Source organism: Anastrepha ludens, chromosome 2, assembly GCF_028408465.1.
Source record: "Anastrepha ludens isolate Willacy chromosome 2, idAnaLude1.1, whole genome shotgun sequence".
Classification (NCBI taxonomy): Eukaryota; Metazoa; Arthropoda; class Insecta; order Diptera; family Tephritidae; genus Anastrepha; species Anastrepha ludens.
The window spans coordinates 138,589,247-138,610,862 of record NC_071498.1 but is presented as its reverse complement, the minus strand read 5'-3'; the positions used below and the strand labels follow the sequence as shown (position 1 = coordinate 138,610,862).

Genomic DNA, 21,616 nt, shown 5'->3' with positions numbered 1-21,616 from the left:
TCTCAAACAGTTTTCCTGCGCTATCCAGCATACATAACGGTCTATAAGCGGACGCTAATATTGGGTCTCCCTTCCCCTTACTGATTAGTACCAGTTTTTGTTTTTTCCATATTTCTGGAAAAATTCCTTCTTTTAGGCATGCGTTGTACATGTTTAGCAACAAAAGCAACAAAGCCAATAGTTTCAATATTTCTGCAACTATGCCATCAGATCCTGGCGCTTTATTGCATTTCATTGCTTTTGCAGCATCCATAAGTTCTTCTTCTGTGAATGAGACAGGTTCCGTTGCTTCATACTCGAGCTCTTCCCTCTAAGCATGGTGTGTTGGGAAGAGTGTATCGACTATTTTGCTTATCATTTCGGTTTTCATATCAGCAGCAGGAGATTTGGCTCCTAGCTTTTTCATAACGATTTTGTTGCCCAACCCCCATGGGCTATTGTTTAGATCGTTTCGTAGCTCTTCCCATTTGTCTTTTTGGCTTTGGCTTATAACTTTCCTCAATTGTTTTCTGCTCTTTTTGTATTCCTCTGATTCCGTTATCGCCGGGCCCAATTTTCTGGCTCTAGTATACATTCTATGCTTATGGATGCACATATCTCTAAGTTCTGCGATCTCATGTGTCCACCAGTATACAGCGTTTCTTTTTTTTTTCTTATCTATTTCAGGCATAGATGCGTTGCAACCTATCGTAATGCATTGCATTGTAGTCTTGACTAGTGTTTTTGCTGTACTATTCTTACAGATCGTCGTTTTATTTTCGTCAATAGTTGCAAGGAGCGTCGCTGGGTTTAGCTTTTTTATCTTCCATTTGCGTGTACTTTTATTTCGATTTTCACGCACTCTTTGGTTTTCCATTTCAATGCAAAACGTGATGTATTGATGGTCACTCCCATTGTAATCTTCCAGAAGTCTCCAGTCTTTAGTAAAGGTGACTATGCTTTCCGATGCAAGGGTTATGTCGGGTGTTGTGCCTTCGCAACCTGGATTTCGGTACGTAGTCATTCCTGTGTTGAGCACAACTAAACTTAGTCTGGCTGCCATGTCCAGCACTCGTCTACCTCTTGAGTTCGTTGTCGCCGAACCCCATTCGGTTACTTTTGAGTTGAAGTCTCCCGCTATTATTAATCGCCCCTCTAAACTAAGGGCTTTGTCTTCGATACTTTCCAGTTTCCCCACGTGCATGCTGCCGAAGCCGGTGGATTTCCCACATTTCTTGGGGTACCACTTGGAGACTGTTTTTCATGCAGGTTTAAATTCATGTTTTTACGTCGAAAAATGTGGAGTACACTCATAAATTACAAACCTAAGCAAGATCTGGTGAGCTCAACAGGCAAGATAACCAGATACTTAATAGCGAGAGGCTTAATAACCTGAAGAGTAAAGCATGTAAGAATCCTTAAAGTCGCACAATTGCTGCAGACTTCGGCAGACCTTTAAATTGTATGCGTCATTTGGACGAACTGAGCGAATTGGATACCACGTCTTCAGTTATGGTTACGCAGGTTACCAGGGTGTACCACGTCGAGGTGAAAGTAGGAATTGATGCTGTAGAATACTGATAGCAAGTGGTCCCAAGCATACTCGATTTCGTTAAAATTCGGTGGCAGAGAAGGTGCTTTTAATACGTGTAGGCAGTCATGGGGTGCTGAGAGTCCTCATTTCGAATCCTCCTTCTTGGTGATCGAATGTTGGTGATAATGCTTCAGAGTTTTTGAGCACTCAAAATACCAAAATAATGGATCATCCATCCGCCTTGCAGTATTGATTTAGCACCTTTTGATTTCTTTTTTTTCCCGAAGATGAAAAACAAAATGTGAGGTCAACATTTTTCAACACCTAAATAAACTGTTGAAGCCTTCCAACAGCTAATTTTGGGGGTATTTCCTTCTTAGTGGCTAAAAATCTTTGAAAATTGGTTCAAGCGAATGTAGAAATGCATTGGAGAATATTTTGAGAAATAATAAGCCATTTCCATGCCTATTATACTGAGTTTTAATTTTTGAGCGCAAACTATGAAAGGCAACCCTCGTGTTTGGTATCAGCGGTGCGTAAAAGAAGTGCAATCGGAATAAGCCATTCTCAGGTAATGCCTTTTAGAACACGTTATGTCTTGTGTTTTTCCTCCGTAGGCGAATATCCATATTGGAGTACGTACATCTGTAAAATGTATGTATGTATAAAAGTGTGTATGTAGTTGAGAGGGTGCGCCACTTGGGAGTACAAACCGGCAATGAAACAAAACGCAGCGGCGAAATAAAATGAAATACATAAATTTTTCAACGATTTGAAAACCGCATTTTATAATTGAATCACGTACGACACTTTTGTATTGCCGCCAAAGCAGTAGTAGTGCTGACGCAGCAAGCCCTGGCGTTAGCCGTAGCAGCAAGGCTCGTGCGTCGGTTCTCGCTGGCTGTGCTACGCCATATCTCATTGAGGTTGCCCTTTCTATTGTTTTTTCTTTTACTTTATCCTATTTTATTTTACTTCCTTAAATTCATGAGCTCAAATATAAATGTACGCACACATAGGCACATACATAGACGCTTATGTATGATTGCTAGTGTGAACGTGAACCCCTGCAAGCGTATCACTCCATTAATGGCCGAAAAAGGTAATGTTTAAATATTTATTTAACACATATTCGGGTATAAATTAAAAAAATTTCTCGTTTCTATATTGAGAAAGAGCGGCGGTTGAGCCAATCTCTGAAAATACCTTTTTTTAAACCTCTTCACGAGAGGACTTATTTCTCTTAATACTCATAGGGGCTGGAACAAAAGAAAAAATCAAAAAATGTATACTAATAACTTTAAGGGACTTTTATAAAAAAAATTAGAATTAGTGTCGTGATTTTTTGCTAAAATGTTTAAAAATTAGGTCTCCCGATATCGATGTCTAGCGTGAAATGCTCGATTAGAATACCCAATAATAGCGAATGTTATGTCTTTGTTAGCTTTAAGAGTTCCTTCGTGCACCGACGGTGCACTCATGTTGGGAAGAACTTTGCCATGCTATATGTTAGTGCTCTTGGCGACGCTCGCAGCAGTCACATGTAGTGCAGCTTCATGAGAAGAAGACAGGTAATCTCTCGTTTCACGGATAAACCATTTTGTGGGTCTTCTGTCTAGTCAGTTGATAAGCAGCACTCGGCAATGCAGTGTAATTTGATACTCTTCTTCTTTTTCTTCATCTTCTTCTTGGTTAATGGTTAATGGTAGTAAAGGGTTAAGGTATGGACCTTTAGCACTGTGACCATAATAGTCTATTGTGCACTCTATGCTGTCTATTGACTGACAAAATCTGCAGGTGCTGGTGTTAGTTATGCCTAATTTATGTAAGTGTTTGTTGCAGGTGAAGTGACCTGTGAGGGCGCCTGTGAGAGTGCGAATGCTCTTTTTGTTTAACGTGAGGGCCATGTTAGCTCTTTTAGCATTGAAAGTTAAGAATTTTTTTGGAGTGTCTAAGACCCTTTGCGGTGCTCCAATGTTGATTTATTAGAGTTTTGGCCCAGTATTTTACTTTTTGTTTTAGGCTGTTTTTGTTAAATCCAAACATGGGACTTGGTCCGATGAAACTTACATCTGCCCCTTTTTTGGCTTGAAAGTCTGCTTTTTCGTTGGCGTCATATCCGTCATGTCCTGGTACCCAAATTAATGAGATATTGTCTTTGGATGCCAGGTTATTGAGTGCCTTGTGGCATTCTAAGACAGTTTTTGAGCTGTAGGTATAGCTATCTAAAGCTTTTAGAACTGATTGGCTGTCCGAGAGTATTCTAATCTTTACTCTCTTGTGGTTTCTACGTTGCATGATATTTGCTGCTTCCATTATTGCATGTAATTCCGCTGGGAAGATGGTGGTGTCCCTGGTGAGAGTGAATGATTTGTGGATGCTGGGCCCCACTACTCCTGCTTCTACACCAAAGGGTGTTTTTGATCCATCAGTGTATCATTTTTGGTAATCATCATTCATCAATTTTGGGTTTGTTTTCCACTCGATCCTCTCAGGAAAGGTAACTGTGTATCCTTTTGTGAAACAGAGGGTTGGGTGAGTGTGATCTGAGACTTGAGCCATGATTATGGTGTTTTTGATTTTATTTGGAATACTTAGGTGACCGGGCAGGTTGCCTAATTTGAAATTTTCTTTCATGTGTAGCATGAGTGCTTGCGTAGCTGCTTCCTCTTAGACTGCTATATGAAGTAGTGGGAGATTAAGGAGTGCTTCCATGCCAGCTGTTGGGGTAGTTCTCATAGCCCCTGTGATGAATAGGCGAGCAAGCCTTTGTACTTTTTCCAGTTTGGTTACCGCTGTTTTTTGAATAAATTTGCTCCACCATACTAGTGCCCCATATAGTATGATTGGTCTAACCATTTGGGTGTATATCCAGGACCTTCTTCTTTAATACAATATAATATTAAATCTTGTTCTTTAAGAATTTTTTACAAGAGATACAATTTTTATTGGATTATATTGTATGTATGTAAAAAAATATTAGTTATAGATAGAGCTGGACGCGCATAACTCATTCTAGCGTTTGGGAGGTTGTCCGGGTGTCCGGGTGGCCTCGTGGTCATCGGGTTTCCTGTCACTACTGATTTAGCCAACCTTTCGTTGTGCATGATTGGCACATAATTTTTCCATTCCCTTCTTCGTCTTCTGCTCCAGCTAAGAAAGTTTTGCGCCACGCATATCCCTCTAATCTCTTCGATAAGTTTCTGCGTGTATGCCCTGTGATTGATCGCAATGTTGCCATCTCAGCCTTGATACTCATATAAACTTAATATCCACATATTTATGCTGATCCAAAGGGAAACGAAATATTACACGGCTACTTTTGAGCGCTGCATCGGCAAGCTTTATACCCTAATTGGCGTTTGGCTGTCGGAATTGACGTTTACCTTCTTAAGGGGTTCCGGTGGTCTAGAGCTCGCAAATTTAGGGTATTTTCAGGAATTCTTTTTACAATGTGCACATTTTACATATTTTAATTTTTAGGCTTTTTATTTAACTTCATTTTCCATACAAAAATGAACTTTTTTTTTATTTATATAATTTTAAGTTGACCCTCCTGCAAAATTGAACCTGGACGGTGTTGTTCATTTTGGCTCTTCTATTTATTAATCAGTATAACTGCAGCGGGACATACGTACTAGAAAAAAAATTTACAAAATGGCGCGGATTTGAATTTGTCACTCTAAATATCGTTTTTTTTCATTTTTTTAATCACGAATCAAATACGAAATAATTAAAATAATAATATGATGCCAGTACGGGCGATAGCCATATTAAAATTTCAGACAATTCGGTTGAATTTTTTTTTTTTGTTTTTGTCGGGGCAACTAGCAAGTGCAGCACTCAGACATTAATTAAGTCCATTGTACTACACTTGGATTCCCTTTTAATTTTCTTTTAATCTACCCGATCTCCGGAGAAATCTGAGTAGATCTTGTGGTGCCAAGGAGCCAAGATGGTCGCTTCTTAACACATCAAACCTCCGCTTGAAACAGAGATGCATGCATTCCAAGAGCAAAGTGCAGTTTTGTCCCGCTGGATTCCACGTAGACCCCAGAGCCGGAGCCATGCTCGGTCCTGGAGCCATCCGTAAAAATGCGAAAACAGTGTTTGCCGGGCTCATTTTCTGAGTCTTCCCACAACTGGCCTCTGGTAGCACTACACTGTATCTCTTTTCAAGTACGACTCTTGATGGCATGGAGTCAAGGGGCATGGTGAGAATCGTTGGATCAACGTCCATGCCTTCTCTGTGTTCCAATGCTGTACAGGGGCCGTACCAGTTCCCATTGAGTTTCAGTCTGCAAATGTCCTTCAAGGCCTCTCCTTGGATGAAAGCATCAAGTGGTGGTAAACCAATCAGAGCATCTAATGCCGGGCCTGAAGTAGTCGGAAAAGCTCCGGTGCAACAGATGGCCACGGTGCGTTGCAGTCTCGATAACCTGCTTCTCATTGCCACAAGAGAGGGTCTAGTCAACGAGACCTTTGATGCGTAGGTGATAATAGGTATTATCATAGCCGTGTAGGTCCATAGGATCTTGCTTAGAGAAAGATCCTCAGTTTTCCAACAGACACCATTGCACTGCTAGAAGGCTGTCAGTACTTTGAATGTCTTTGCTTCATCGTGTGACTTCCAAAGAAGTTTACTATCGAGGATTACTCCAAGATATTTGATTTCTTTGGTTAGCTGAATTGTGACTCCTTTTAGCTTAGGCAGAACGAGTCCGTCAAGCTTCCTCCTTCTGGTAAAGAGGACAATACCAGTATTGGTGGTGTTTGCCGATATCCCATTCGCACAGCACCAAGTGTCAATTATGTCCAGAGTTTTCTGCACTTTCCTACAGATGTTCATAAGCGAAGGGCCTGTTACCAAAGAGACAACGTCGTCCGCATACGCTTGTGCGTAGATTCCCGAATCGTTTAAGGTGGTGAGTAGAGGATCGATTACCATGCACCAGAGCAATGGAGATAGCACACCGCCTTGGGGGCAGCCTCTATTAACCCCAGATGACACCAGCAGATCTTCCTCTGCTCGCACCGAAACGATTCGGTTGAATAGTTTTATATTTTTTGACAATACCAGACCAAAAAAAGTCGTTTTGAAATAAATTATTTTAAAGTTTGAGGTACAGGAGCCCGCGGACCACTCTCTACCTACGTAATGGGCTGTAGGAGCTATAAAATTGGGAATTTCCGCATGCAAATTTCACAGCATATTCATAAGATACCATACTTTGGAAATATTGAAAAAACAAAAAAATCGATTTTTAAAATTTCTAGACCTCCGGGCCTTAACACACATAACCACCCGACCCTTAAAACAGATAGGCAAGGTGGCCATTATGACGCTAACGTTTCACCTAAGCAAAATAGGTCGTAGTGAACTTTTTTCATAGAAGTTTTTTCATGATTTATCTTACCTTACTAAGCCACCTGTGATTGTTTAAATTAATTATTATTACTTTTAAAGTACTTTTTCACCTATTCTTTTTATTTATTTCAAATTAAGTTTTGGAAATTTTTAATTAATGGATACATTCGATAGCATTGCTGGGACTTACATGCCAGTTGTTGTACACTGCGGTTAGATGTAAGTTTGTAATTGAATTATGTTATGTAAGTACATTTTTACGTACGTACTTTCATTATTCTTTAGTTTTAGTAGTCAGTCTGAAATCATAGTTTTCTTGACTTCTTCAAAACAAAAAAAAAAAACAAAAAAAATCCCAATTTTCTTGTACTTTTTCTATTCGATTGCATCCTCTTGCAGACTATCTAACTCTTTTCCCTATTAGTTCCTTTGACCACTCGGTTTTATCAGCTTCCACGGTACCGCGGCTGTTGTGGACTGTGATTAACTACTTATTACTAAAGGAACTCTTCTTGATAACACAGTGTAACAATTTTAAAGTCATCGGCTCTGGTCCAAACCAAACCAATTTAAAATGAAAGTGCTCATGTAGAATAGTAAAACCCCAACTGCATTTGGGTCTACCGAATCGCAATTTTTTTTACAGGATATTAAAGCTTCGCATTATTGCATGCGCAAATCCAGTACAAATATTGATTTTTCTTAAATTTCGTCTCAGAACACTTTTAGTAAAATTCAATGATAATTTTTTTTGTAGAATATTTTAGCCCATTAAATTCCACCACCAATTTTTTTCAAAAATTGTTCAAAAGCCCTCTGAAACTGGGTATTAAAGGGTTAATCCGGAAACTTTTCCCGTAAAATATCAAAAGTAACGTTGCTTGTGTGGCACGTAGCGCCGTCTTGTTGGAAATAAACATTGTCGAGATCAAAACGATCCAATTCCGGCCATAAAAAATCGTTAATCATCTCTCGATAGCGCAATCCATTCACCTGTAACGCCTGTTATTGGAAAGCCCTTATATACATAATATATATTTCAAAAGATTACATAAGGAATTAGACCAAACAACGCCGGAAGCTATTTAAACGATAATACTGGAATCTATAAAATTATGTGGATTATGAAAGCCAGATATGATTTAATATACTTGGGAAGCCAAAGGGATTTAAATTGCACTTTATGTAACTTAAATGAATTAGAAGACATCACACATTTCTTAGGAAAATGCCCGATACTTAAAAGAATTCGTCAAAGATTTTTTGGAAAATATATTGTAGTTTAAACCGAGATGAAATCATTGACATTTTAAATGGTGTTGGCCCTTCTGGATATAATAACTTATTTAAGTTCATCACTGGTGCTATAGAATATAGAAAATTAATTTTAAGCGAATTCGATACATAGTACCATAGTAACATATGTAAAATGTAAGATTTTTTTTTTTTTTTCTTCCGACAAACGACCTAGTGTCACTGTCGTACGTTCTAATGTTAATGATTAAAAATGAAATGTAATGTTTATTTTAAAAAAGTCGAACAATAAATAATAATAATAATAATAATAATAATAATAATAATAATAATAATAATAATATATATTTCAAAATTTACATAAATAGGTGACATATATATAATATACATACATGCATATAAATATATATTTATATGTATACACACAGGTAATCATATTTATGGAAGCGTGGTATAGTTAAAATGAATGCATGCAATATTTATATGGATTTTTTGTTACACTTTTTCAAGTACGTTTAACCCATAGGTGCTAAATGTCTTTGACAACCCCTAGTAAAATTTTCCAAGGAATCTTTTAGTAGAACATATTAATCCTCTAATAGTCAGCTTAAGAGGGCTTTTGAATAATTTTTGCAGAAATTGTTTAAATAGTCACATAACGGTGGGTTCAACGGCGTCTTGATGTTGTTCCACAAATGGAGGGACCTACAGTTTCAAGCCGACTCCGAACGGCAGATATTTTTATGAGGAGCTTTTTCATGGCAGAAATACATTCGGAGGTTTGCCATTGCCTGCCGAGGGGCGACCGCTATTAGGAAAATGTTTTTATTAATTTTGCTTTCACCGAGATTCGAACCAATGACCTCTCTGTGAATTCCGAATGGTAATCACGCACCAACCCATTCGGCTACGGCGGCCGCCTTTAATAGACTTTAAAAAAAATTGTGACCCGGCAGGCCAAAACTCAGTTGGGGTTCTACTCTTCTATATGAGTACTTTCATTTGCAATTGGTTTGGTTTGTGTTCGAAAATTGCTGTCGCACAGTGTAATTTATGTACGAGGCGTGTTTTTAAAGTAAGTACCGTTTTGACATAAAAAAAAAACAAGTACATTTTTTGCAAAAATAATTTATTCACTTGCAAGGCCCTACTCTGCTCTACTTTTCTGCATAATTCCCATTACTATCAAGGCATTTATCGTATCTTGGAACCAGCTTTGGTATGCCACCGTCAGAGAAGATTGCTGCCGGATTAGTCAACCACTGCTTCACAGTCGTTTTCACTTTGCTAAGGGATGATGAATGCCGCCATTCCATTGATGGCAGCTTCGATTCCGGAGTAGCGTAGGCTACTCATGTTCCATCGCCTGTGATAATAAAATAAATAAATAATTGGCGCGTACACTTCTGTTAGGTGTTTGGCCGAGCTCCTCCTCCTATTTGTGGTGTGCGTCTTGATGTTGTTCCACAAATGGAGGGACCTACAGTTTCAAGCCGACTCCAAACGGCAGATATTTTTATGAGGAGCTTTTTCATGGCAGAAATACACTCGGAGGTTTGCCATTGCCTGCCGAGGGGCGACCGCTATTAGAAAAATGTTTTTCTTTTTCTTTTAATTTTGCTTTCACCGAGATTCGAACCAACGACCTCTCTGTGAATTCCGAATGGTAACCACGCACCAACCCATTCGGCTACGGCGGCCGCCTGTGATAATATGGCTTAGAAAATCAACCCCCTCGATAATGTATTGTTCGAGAAAACTTAATGCACTGCACCCAGCGTGAGCACAATTTTCGATAATTTAAACTTTCAGACACAATTTCATAAATAATACTTCTTGAGACAGCAGGAAACTTTTCACTTAAAGACGAAATCGTGAATTGTCTGTCCTCTTTCACTTTACAGCCCACTTTTTGAATCAGTTCATCGGTAATGACTGAAGGTCTCCCACTTCGTTCCTCATCATGAATGTTTGTGCGGCCATCTTTAAAGGCCCTAACCCATTCCCGCACCACTCCATCACTCATAATGTAAACGCTTGGATCATTTATAATGAACTTAGATGGGGAAAAATGCCTTTCAAATCGTTTTTGGTGACCTTGGCAGAGACACTCATAGATGAGGGCTCCAAAGCCCTTCCTTGGTCGGTAGGGCCAGAACCAGTCCGTCGGGTTACAGGACAGAAACATCTACCTATTGAAGGCGATACACGACGGCGCACACTGGGGATTTTGCGGAAAAAAGTCAAATTTCCAACATACCACCTACGCAATGTTTAATGGTATTTCTAAATTCCAGAATAGAACCAACAATAAAATCAAAAAGAATTACTAAATTCCGACTTACGGTTTTTTTGTTATAGATATGTGAAAAGTATAATTGTTTTATAGTATTGAACTGACTAAGAAAAAACTTCAAAGCCCAAGGTGGTTTTTTTTTTCTTTTGCTTGAGCCGACTTCGAATTTTTTATTTTTCATTTAGGGTACGATATTTTTATATATTTTAGCCGGAAGAACAAAGGCTGTGAAGCATTTGATTATCTATTTATAATTAATTTTACAAAAACAAAAAAAAACAAATCATATTCCTTCATATTCTTGGATCTGCAAGTTGAGCTACATTTACCTACGGCCAGAAACTAGTATCAACGTGTTCCTTAATAGCGTCTCTTTCAGTTTTAATCAATTGCAGGTGCCACCAGGCGCCACTGCCTTTTTTTTGGCAATGATAACACAGGGCAACAAAAAAAAAAAAAAAAAATCTGCGGCAATAATTTTGTTAATGGTTTTCATTAGCACTATTAGCATCATTATATATATTGAGTATGAAATTACATTTTTTGAATTGACTCTGGTTCTTGAGATAAACGCAAAATTAAAAATTACTAAACAAATTTAAAGTGCCCTCCTACAGTTGCACTAATTTGATTAAACCTAACTACGGTTTCGTTATCTGTTTGCATATTTAGGTAAAACACTTTCTGCTGTTAGACTCAGAAGTTATCAGTTAGTGTCATTTTTCAGTTTTAAAGAAATTGTTGTCTCGAAATTTCAAATTTGAGAATATGTATTAGCAGCATCTTCTTGTTTTATTTGTGGAGCAACAACCTCAAAAATGAATAAAATTGAAGAAGTTCAATCCAGGCCCGTAAATGAAGAAGCACTGAAATTCGGCATGTCACCTCTCCATGCTCGTATCAAGCTGATGGAGTGTCTTCTGCATGTAGCCTATAATATGGAATTTAAACGAGGACGAGTCGACTCACATACTCGCCCAATAAAAGAAGCCAGAAAACAATTGATAAAACGAGAGCTAAAAGATAAAATTGGGATACAGGTTGATACTGTCAAGCAAGGATCCGGCACAACAAATTCCGGAAACACGTCACGAAGATTCTTTGCTAATCCAACCTTAGTTTCTGAAATAACAGGTTTGGACGAAGATTTAATTAAAAGATTTGCTGTTATTCTTGAAGCCATAACCATACGTGAGCCAGTGAACCCAACAAAATTTGGAGATTTTTGTATGGAGACAGCAAAAAAGTTTGTTACTTTGTATGAATGGTACAATATGCCAACTACTCTCCATAAAATTCTCATACACGGTAAGGATATAATGGAAAATTGTATTTTCCCTGTGGATATATTGTCTGAAGAGGCTCAGGAATGTCGAAACAAAGACTACAAAAAGTATAGACTCAGACACTCCAGAAAATGCAGCAGAATTGCCACGAATCAAGACATCATGCACCGAATGATGGTGACATCAGACCCGTTGATATCACATTTGACACCTTCTTTCAATAAGAAAAAGCACAGTGATTTAAGCAAGGAAGTAATTGCGCTTTTACAAGAATAAAATTTGCAAAAAAAATATGTTTTATATGAATATGTAATGTGTATAATTTGTGTATGTATGATATCATTAAAAATAAATATTTGTTCATTATTTATTCACTTGTCGGCAGTCCATATAAAAATTTTCATATTTTTACAAATAACGCAGTAGTACCTATATATTTCTATATGGAAAAAACATTGATTTTCAACATTTTTTTAAAACAGTTTTTAAACATTGTTTTAAATCATGTTCTTTCCATATATTTTTAAAAATAAAATTTATGAATTTTAAAAAACATTATTTTTTAAAATTTTTAAAAAAATTTTTTTTAAAAAATAGTTTTAAAAAATAATGTTTTTAAACATGTTCTTTTCATACACAAATATATACAACTTCGTTAGTAGTAAAAATGTAAATATTCTTTGGTATGTATACTTTTTTCCGCATCTCAGTACAAAAATCCCCAGTGTGCGGCGTTGTATAAGTTACAGCAAACAAAAAACAAACACGTACAAAAACAACATGTAAGGAGTGCCAAGTTCCATTGTGCAAGTTTTGCTTTGCATCATTTCATGTATTGTAGTATGTTTTGTAGGACGGTTGGTACACATATGTACCACATAACATCCCGGATGGTACAATGGCTTACCACCACCCCCCCAGTCAGCCACTTATCCCATGTCCCTTTCGACACCAAAGAAATTTTATTTGGTGCCCAAACAACTCCTTTTTTGCATTAAACGAAATCTACTACTGCGCATAGAGTTCCGCACCGAAAGGGTTAAAAACGGTGCTTACTTTAAAAACACGCCACGGAAGTGCCTCTATTTGAAATGCATAGGACTCGGGTTATGGAAATGTCCAGTTGACGTGAATAGCCTGAAAAACTGCTCTATATTGTCGTCATTTAAGCGGCATGTCGTGGACATACCAATGCAAACCCATCAGCGCACTCTTTTGAAAACGAGGTGCTTTTGCTCTTAATTTTACTTTACTCACACTTGCAATCAAAATTATTAGAGATAGCAACACAGTGCCTCGTTAAGGAAGCTGACTTGTCTAGAGGGAACGAGAAAGTTGTTTACTGAGCAAATTTTTTATTATTAAATCAGGCGTAAGAACTGCATTTTTATAAAAAATAAAATAAATAAACCGTCAAAATTTGCTGTTTTGAGGCGTACATCTTCTCTTGACGCTGACAGTTCAAATATTTTAATTTTTGCTTGTAATGCGAGTATGACAGCGTGGATTAATCCTGCGCTTGGGAAGATTGGAAAACTTACTCGCAAGGTAGACTATCATACAGGTACATTGGCCATTTGTGTGTTTTGTTTCACAGCATAGCATCGAGTCTTCAAACGCTCGCAGGAAAGAAGATGAATGGTGTCAAGCTCTTTAATTGGCCAACTCCCGACGCATTGGTGGTATTCTCTACTATCGGTGATATTCTGTACCGTGAGGTGGAAATACGATACAATGTAAAGATTAGTATTTTTTTAATTAAGTTTTGTAATCAAACGGTTTTTATTTGAAGTATAACGCAAAATATAAAAAACAAACTATAAAGCAAAAATATCTATCCGCTGTGCCTGCAAGTGAATGAATGAAAAGAGACAGTAGGAGTGCATTTCGACAGAAGGTCTAAATAAACCAAATATAGTTACCATGTAACTAAAATATACAAATTACTTCAACATTAAGATTCACGTTGCACTCTAAGGCGTTTAGGCTTTCGATGCCTTCTTCTTATACATACAAAAGAGACATACCTTGACTTACGGGCATCAATGGCAAATGCTAACAAAACAAAGTCAAAAATGTTGAAATTTATAAAAACAATCAACAACAACAAATGATGCACAGTAAGGGTACAAAAAGTGCCAACAACAATTGAAGTATGCGGATGGTTAAGCGAATGGGTGGGCCAATGCCATAAAGAGAGAGGTAAAGTAAAGTAGCGCAGCCGAGTGGAATGGGTGGGGTAGTTGGGCCTCGTAGGCGGCAACCACAAGGAAAAACGACACGTAACGGAAATAAAAAGATCACCATTTTTATGCGAGCCGTGGAAAAATTCGGTGAGCGTACATGTGGCAATTTTTTTTACTCGGACAAAACAACAAATATATGTACCCACCAATAGAATGCTCGTAGCGTAGCATGGGAAAGTGAGCATGTTGAATTTGTGAAATTTCTGCAAACGTATCTTTTGCTAAAAAAAAAAACAAAAACGAGAAATTTGCACACAAGTGAACGTGCAATCAAACAGCACAAAGGACGGGCTATGGCTACGTTGTTAGTGTACGTGTAACCGAATGTGGGTAGAAAAATTAATGCATTGGGTGGGGAAGCGAGGTACGGTAAACGGTTGGGGTTGTAGGCGTTGGGTTTTGTGAAAAAATAAGATTTGTATTTAAAGTCCAGGCAGACATATAATATAGAAAAGCGAGCAAATGTTGGTAGGAGGCGGTTACCGAAAAAATGTTCTGCCTATATTCTGTAAGTGCCTGCGTATGCCAAGCGCCAACATTCGGTTGGGTTCGAGAGCGGAAAGTGGACAGCTGCCGAGCCAATGGTTCCATTCAGCAACGTTGACACCAATATGAAAGCGCACGTTCTAGGCATATTTTGCTTTGTTAGTTTTTTGCGAATTGCTGTTGGCATTTTTAATACAAACGACGATTCGATTCCACATTTACCTTTTTCCCTGTTTGTGCAGTGGAAATATTTTGCTTTTATCTGTTTTACTTGCAGTTGTTTATCTTTTGTTTTTGTTTTGGTATTCTATTTATTTTGTTTTTTAGTTTTTCTTTATTCTCTTTATTTTTCTTCCTGCCCCCCCTCTCCTTGTGTGGATGTTCCGTCCGCTTGACGCTCTTGGCCTAACAATCAAATGGTATCCTTTTGTGGTTTATTCGAAGCCTTCGAGTGAGGGGAGATATTCTTGTGCAATTTCTAGTGTCCTCGAGTGTGTACAAACATTCACACGTACAGCAGCTGCAAAAAGTTTTGATTTGCTAGTTTTCGTAGTGCACCGCAAATGCTTTTTTCGATGGAAAATCAGTTGTTTTTATTTATTCATAGCAGCCACATATTGAAAAGTTTTAACTATTCATTTACTTATTTTTTAATTTCAATTATTTTTATTTACAAAAGCATAGTTTATTTTATATCAAAGCACATTCTATTCCAGGTTTAGAACTTCGTGCAAGGGGTATACAAATTTGTACAGAATTTCTTGAATATTTCAAACCATTTAAGCGGTGGAAAAAAATTGTTTCACGATGGAAATAGCTTTTTCTTAATGTTTAGTAAGACATATTCAAAGAAAAATAATGAAAAAGTTGTATTGTATATTTGGTTGCTCTTTTTTACGGAATCGTATAAAAAATGTTCAATTTAGAGATATCGGATGCTAAATTAAAACAAAATATCGGAAATTCAAATTGATTTGGCAATCTTCATTATTTTTGTGCAGAACCATTCACGCAATTCATTTTTTAAAGATAAATAAAGGAACTAAGCAAAGTACTTAAGCTTAAGGAAAACTCCCAAATTTCAAGATATCTTCAACAACTGAGTCCCACAGTAGATGCAAACTATTCGCTATGGAAAGCAACTAGAAATGTGGTCAATAAAACTGTACATCAGCAGGCAATGCGGAAAGTTGATGGCTCTTGGGCTACGACAAATGGAGAATAAAGGGTGGTTAAATTTCAAAGGCCGATGTTGAATGTGAAATCCACACGTAAATGTCAATTTTATTTCTGCATTTCAATTATATTTTTCAATCTCAGACTAATTCAATTTGAACCATTGAAAGATATGCAATCGAGCAATGCGTTAAAGTTATTCAGGCTTATTATGAAAACGGGCGTTCAAATCAAAATGCATATCGCGCACTTCGGGATTTTTTCGGTCAATTTAATCGTCCAAATGTGCGTCCAATCGGGAAAATTGTGCAAAAGTTTGAGCGAACCCGGTCTGTAGGAGATGTTAAAACACCAGTGCAGGCTCATACAGCTCATACTGCTGTTCGCGATAGTGTGTTTGAAGAGCCGTCCACCACAACTCGTTGTCGTGCCCAACAATTGCACCTCTCACGCTCGTCGTTGATGAACATTATGCATTTGACTTGCATTTACACGCTTACTAGGTGCAATTGACTCAAGAACTAAAGCCTCTTGACCATTTCAAGCGTCGTCAATGGTCAGAATGGTGGCAGGAAATGGCAAAAGTGAATGACCAATTTTCGAATAAAATCATCTTCAGTGATGAGGCACATTTTCACCTCAATGGATTCGTCAATAAGCAGAATTGCCGCATTTGGGCGAACGATAATCCAAGAGTGATTGCCGAAATACCAATGCACCTACAAAGAGTGACTGTTTGGTGCGGTATGTGGGCCGGCGGCAACATTGGGCCTGGCCGTATTTTTTCCAAAATGAGGCAGTTACTGTGAATAGTGTTCGCCATCGTGAGATGATAACGAACTTTTTATGGCCCGAAGATATGGATGTGGACGATATGTGGTTTCAACTGGACGGTGCCACTTGTCACACAGCTAACGAAACAATGGCGCATTTGCGCGAAAAATTTGATGGCGGAATAATCTCACGTCGCGGCGATGTCAATTGGCCGCCAAGATCATGTGATTTGACACCGTTGGACTTCTTTCTTTGGGGTTATTTGGAAGAAAAGGTGTACGTCGATAAGCCAGTAATAATTCAAGAGCTAAAGGATGCGATAATTCGGCACACTAACGGCATATAACCTCAATTATGTCTCAGCGTCATCGAAAATTTGGACCATCGGATGGAGGTGTGCCATTTTTGTCCTGTGCGTAATTGAATCGCACCAATATTATCATAATAAAGAGAAATGATAATAGTTTCCTAAAAAATTTGTATTTTATTCAAAATCAACACCCGCCCTTGAAACTTAACCACCCTTTGCTAAGAACAAGTTTTTTCATCTAGCAATGCGACTATAATTACTCCTAAAAGAATGAACCCTAACAGATATTCTGATCCAACAACTACTTATCGAAAAATTCCAACTGACAACATAAAAAATGCAATAAAACTAAAATGAAGAAGAATAAAGCTCCAGGCTACGATGAGATAACCGGCACCCTCTTAAGGGAGCTACCTTTAAAAGGACTTGAATATCTGCGAAATCTCTACAACTCTCTACCACGGCTGCACCACTTCCTCAGACTATGGAAAATAGCGGAAGTCATAGCCATACCTAAACCAGACAAATATTACACCATTCCATGATCATATAGACCTATACGCTTATTGCCTGCAATGAGCAAAGTATTTGAAAAATTACACAGGCCGACATCTCAGACCCAGAAACCGGACTATATATTTTCGAAGGATTTTGATACGATGAATCGAAATCTGGCCTCAAAATTGCTCTATCAGCTCTGGTTTTCGAGATATCCTAGCACAAAAGTGCAAAAAACACCGTTTTTGCCCATATTTGAGGTTATGTAGCCTTGCAGATGTTTTCTTTTACCAAAATTAAAGGATGGCATCTTTAAATACAAGCCTTCTGTTTTCAAATGGCGTTGAGTTTTCTCAAATATCATTTTTTTTCGCAGAGATATCGCATTTTGAAATTTTCATGTTTCTAAATTTTCCTACACCTGAAAATCGATTGAGATAACATAGACATGATATAGTTGATTACTAATTTTCTTGAATTGAGTTTTATTTTTCTTAAAATTTTGTCTCACACCATAAGTGTGCTAACCCACCAAACCCCTACACTATCTAACCCACGGGTACCGAGTCACACACAGCCCTAACCCCTAGGGGATACGGGAGTTGATGGGTTAACAGTTAAGTTGGTTAACCCCAGAGAATGAGTAATATTCGTTCTCTAAAACTGGAAGATATTTACAGATTTGCCAAAGAATCTGGAAAATTATCACAGGGCGAACTATCTCTACCTCTGTCCCTATTGTTTCCTATCTCTTTCTCTGATAATTTTCTCTTTCCCTCTTTGACTATCTACCACCTTTCCAGAGCTTTAAATACATGCAATGGGCTTTTTAGCCTGAGTGTTTTAGGAGCCACCATATCTCCTGGTGCTCCTTGGCTCGACCTTTTCAAATTTCATTTCAAGACACAGCAAGTATATAGTACATAATATAGTTATACAACAAGACGAAATTTTACTTATCATGGCGCGATAGCGTTCGCCATTCACTGTTGCATTGGCGCCAGCCATGATATCTCCATCCCGTGGGCCGCACCAAGCGGTTGTTTGCAATAGATGTAATAACCTGGGATTTCTCTACAGCCCAGATATGGCTGTAGTCGTTAATGCAAAAATGGGCCTCATTGCTGAACACCATAAGTTGGTCTGAGCGTGCCACTGATCGCCGGTTTGGTAATACAAATGTACGATTTCTAAACGTTGTTGAGGCGTAAGTAGTTTCATGATAAAATGTCAATGAGTAGTGAAAAAAAATGATGTACTATATTTAGTTTGACAGTAGTCACGCGTGATCTGTCAAAATAAACCCTATTGGAAAAAGTAGCTGACCACTCTTTAAATTTAAACCTATTGTTGTGTTATATGGAAAATGTATGTATAATAGAATGTAAGTTTTAAATTCGGTACTTCAACTGTAAATTATATTAAATTAAGCGCCGCTTCACGTAACATTAGAATTATACGATATTTGAACATCCTTCGAGCAGGGCAGTTCTATAGGCTATTTAATTTTAGTATAAAAAATTATGTGATGAAAGATTCTGTGTGATTATTAGTTAGGCTGTGATGAGAGCGAAAAAATGTTTCAAATCATTAAAAGGTTTACGAGGCATAACTCTGCGAAGTACCAATTTTTTGTTGGTGGTGGTGGAGTAAATATTGTCTTAGTGACACAGCCCACACCCAATTAGCACAAAAATTGTCATTTTGATACACCACTTGGGGAACCACTACTTTTTATTATATCTAACCGTCTTGATTTGAGTACGAATATTCCTGCGCCGCCTATTTTCTTTTCTGCAATTTCTTTCAATGCAACCGTCGAGATTACCTGCAGCATTCTATGCCATAAAGCATGCCGGCTTGGATACTCACCCAGATAGTGAAATAATCTTTCCTTAGAGTCTTTTTGATTGCAGCTTCTACAGCTATTGTTGTACGGCCACCCCATCTTCCTGGCATGGTTTTCCAAGGGCCACTGGCCGGTAATGCTAGAATAATTCTGAATATGTCTACTCGTCGTTTTCTTAATAACTCGTTAGTTTTGGATTTGTTGGAATTGATCCGCTTTTGTTTAGTTACTTTGCAGGTATCCGTTTCAGTCCATCTGTCAATAGCCTGATTCTGTCCCTTTTTGTATGCGGTTTGGGGACAACCTATTTCTACCGCTTCGGATTCGTAATGCGAAACCCCCTGTCTTGTAAGTTCATCAGATTTTTCATTCTCTTCTAAGCTTCTGTGGCCAGATACCCAAATGAGAATGATGCCTATCGTGCGCGCTAAACCATTAAGTTCTTCTTTGTATTGCTTGACGATTTTGAATTGGTTACAGGTGACTTTTAAGCTAAGATGCCTCATTGGCTATCTGGAAAAATACAAGCCCCCCCATAGTTGTTATGGATGGTTGCTAATTATTCTGCAAGATTCCCTTATGCCGACAACTTCTGCTCGAAAAATACTATTAGAATTCCTCAGGCGAAAACTTATATGTCGATATATTACTAATGTAATGTATACGCGCTATCTTCACGCAGTATCGATGCGAAACTTTTACATTTTATATACTATATGTATAAATAAACATACGAAAAAGCCTATACAAACATTGTTAGATCCGAAGAGCTTCTTACCCTGACTGAATCATTAGTACTCTCAAACGGCGGTGAGTCAGTAGGTTCTTCCTTATCGCTATACATTTCTTAGATATCATTTCATATGAAAAAGACTTTCATTTACAAACAAATCAACAACTGAAATTCCAAAAAAAAAAAAGAACTCATAACTTTTTCTATTGCCGCCAGATCTTAAACAATAGCAGAAACAATATTTATTACTAATCAAGGAATTGTGGACTTTCGGAAACAGAAACAATACAAAAACAAAACAAACTAGACTATATTAAAAGGCAGCGTATTTTCTGTGCTGCAATGAACAAGTAAGATTTTTATTCCTTTACATTTTTGTTGTGCTTGCATTACACACAACAGATCGATGATATATCGTCGCATATGATGCGGCAATTGCCTTTGGCTGATGGCTTGATTGGTCGCTATTCGCTTGGCCCGAAAGCGTAAATGCAATAAATTTACAGTTTATACTACCCATCTCTCACCAATGCCATCATTGGCACCAGCAGTCACCAATGCGCGAACATTTCATTTCTCACAACTGCTGTTTATATTGGCTACTGAGTTGGCTGCCCGCACTGGAAGGCCTTGCTACGAGTGGACCAATGAAGAATGAGCAGCCAAAATGAATTATTTCCGACTTCTAAGTGTTGCGATATATTGCAGTTATTACAGGAGTTAACTGAGATTTATGCGCTAGTTTTTTAATCTTGGTGAAGGAAGGACTTAAATCAAACTTCGATGTGACTCATGCGAACGTTTTGCCTGCTGAAATTAGAGTAAGGAAAAATTTGTATAAAAGTTGTACGTAAATATGATGTATGGAAGTAAAAATATAATAGGTCTATTTATAAGTTCGTGCGGTTTTACAACAGATGGCGTAACTTGATTATTATTCCATCGATCCACATTTCCAAACATTCATTGGAGAGCTACTGTCGTAAGGCACAAACGTCAGTATAAGTTTTTTATTTGAAGCGTAAACAACAATATTTTTACCACACTTGAAAATGTCGAATTTCGTGCCAAATAATGTGTTTTTGCGGGGAATTCTTCTTCATTATTTTAATATGAAGAAAAAAGCAGCCGAAAGTCATCGTATCTTGGTGGAAGTTTATGGTGAGCATGCTCTATCTGAGCGAACGTGCCAGAAGTGGTTTGCACGCTTTAAAAGTGGTGATTTTGGCTTGGAAGACGAAGAACGCGAGGGTGCGCCGCCAAAGTTCATGGATACCGAATTGGAGGAATTGCTCGATCAAGATCCGGCTCAAACGCAAGAAGAGGTTGCAAAAACTTTGGGAGTTGATCAATCAACCATTTCCAAACGTTTAAAAGCCATGGGAATGATCCGAAAGGTAGGCCATTGGGTGCCGTATGAATTGAAGCCAAGAGACGTTGAACGCCGTTTTATGGCATGCGAACAACTGCTTCAACGGCACAAAAGAAAGGGTTTTTTGCATCGAATTGTGACTGGCGATGAAAAGTGGGTCCATTACGACAATCCAAAACGTCGGGCAACGTATGGATACCCTGGCCATGCTTCAACATCGACGTCGGCGCAGAATATTCATGGCCTGAAGGTTATGCTGTGTATCTGGTGGGACCAGCTGGGTGTTGTGTATTATGAGCTACTGAAACCGAATGAAACGATTACGGGGGATGTCTACCGACGACAATTGATGCGTTTGAGCCGAGCACTGCGAGAAAAACGGCCGCAATACGCCGATAGACACGACAAAGTTATTTTGCAACATGACAATGCTCGGCCACATGTTGCACAAGTGG

At 38.1% G+C, this 21,616-nt stretch overlaps 1 protein-coding gene across 1 annotated transcript in view; it reads left to right on the top strand.

Moving 5' to 3' along the window:
- Positions 1-20,278, top strand: part of LOC128855095 (uncharacterized) — a 120,876-nt gene extending 100,598 nt beyond the window's left edge. Inside the window, exon 3 of the mRNA XM_054089720.1 lies at positions 20,192-20,278. Within this exon, the coding sequence (XP_053945695.1) occupies positions 20,192-20,278 (87 nt within the window). The remainder of the gene's footprint in view (positions 1-20,191) is intronic.
- The last annotated feature ends 1,338 nt before the right edge of the window (positions 20,279-21,616 follow it).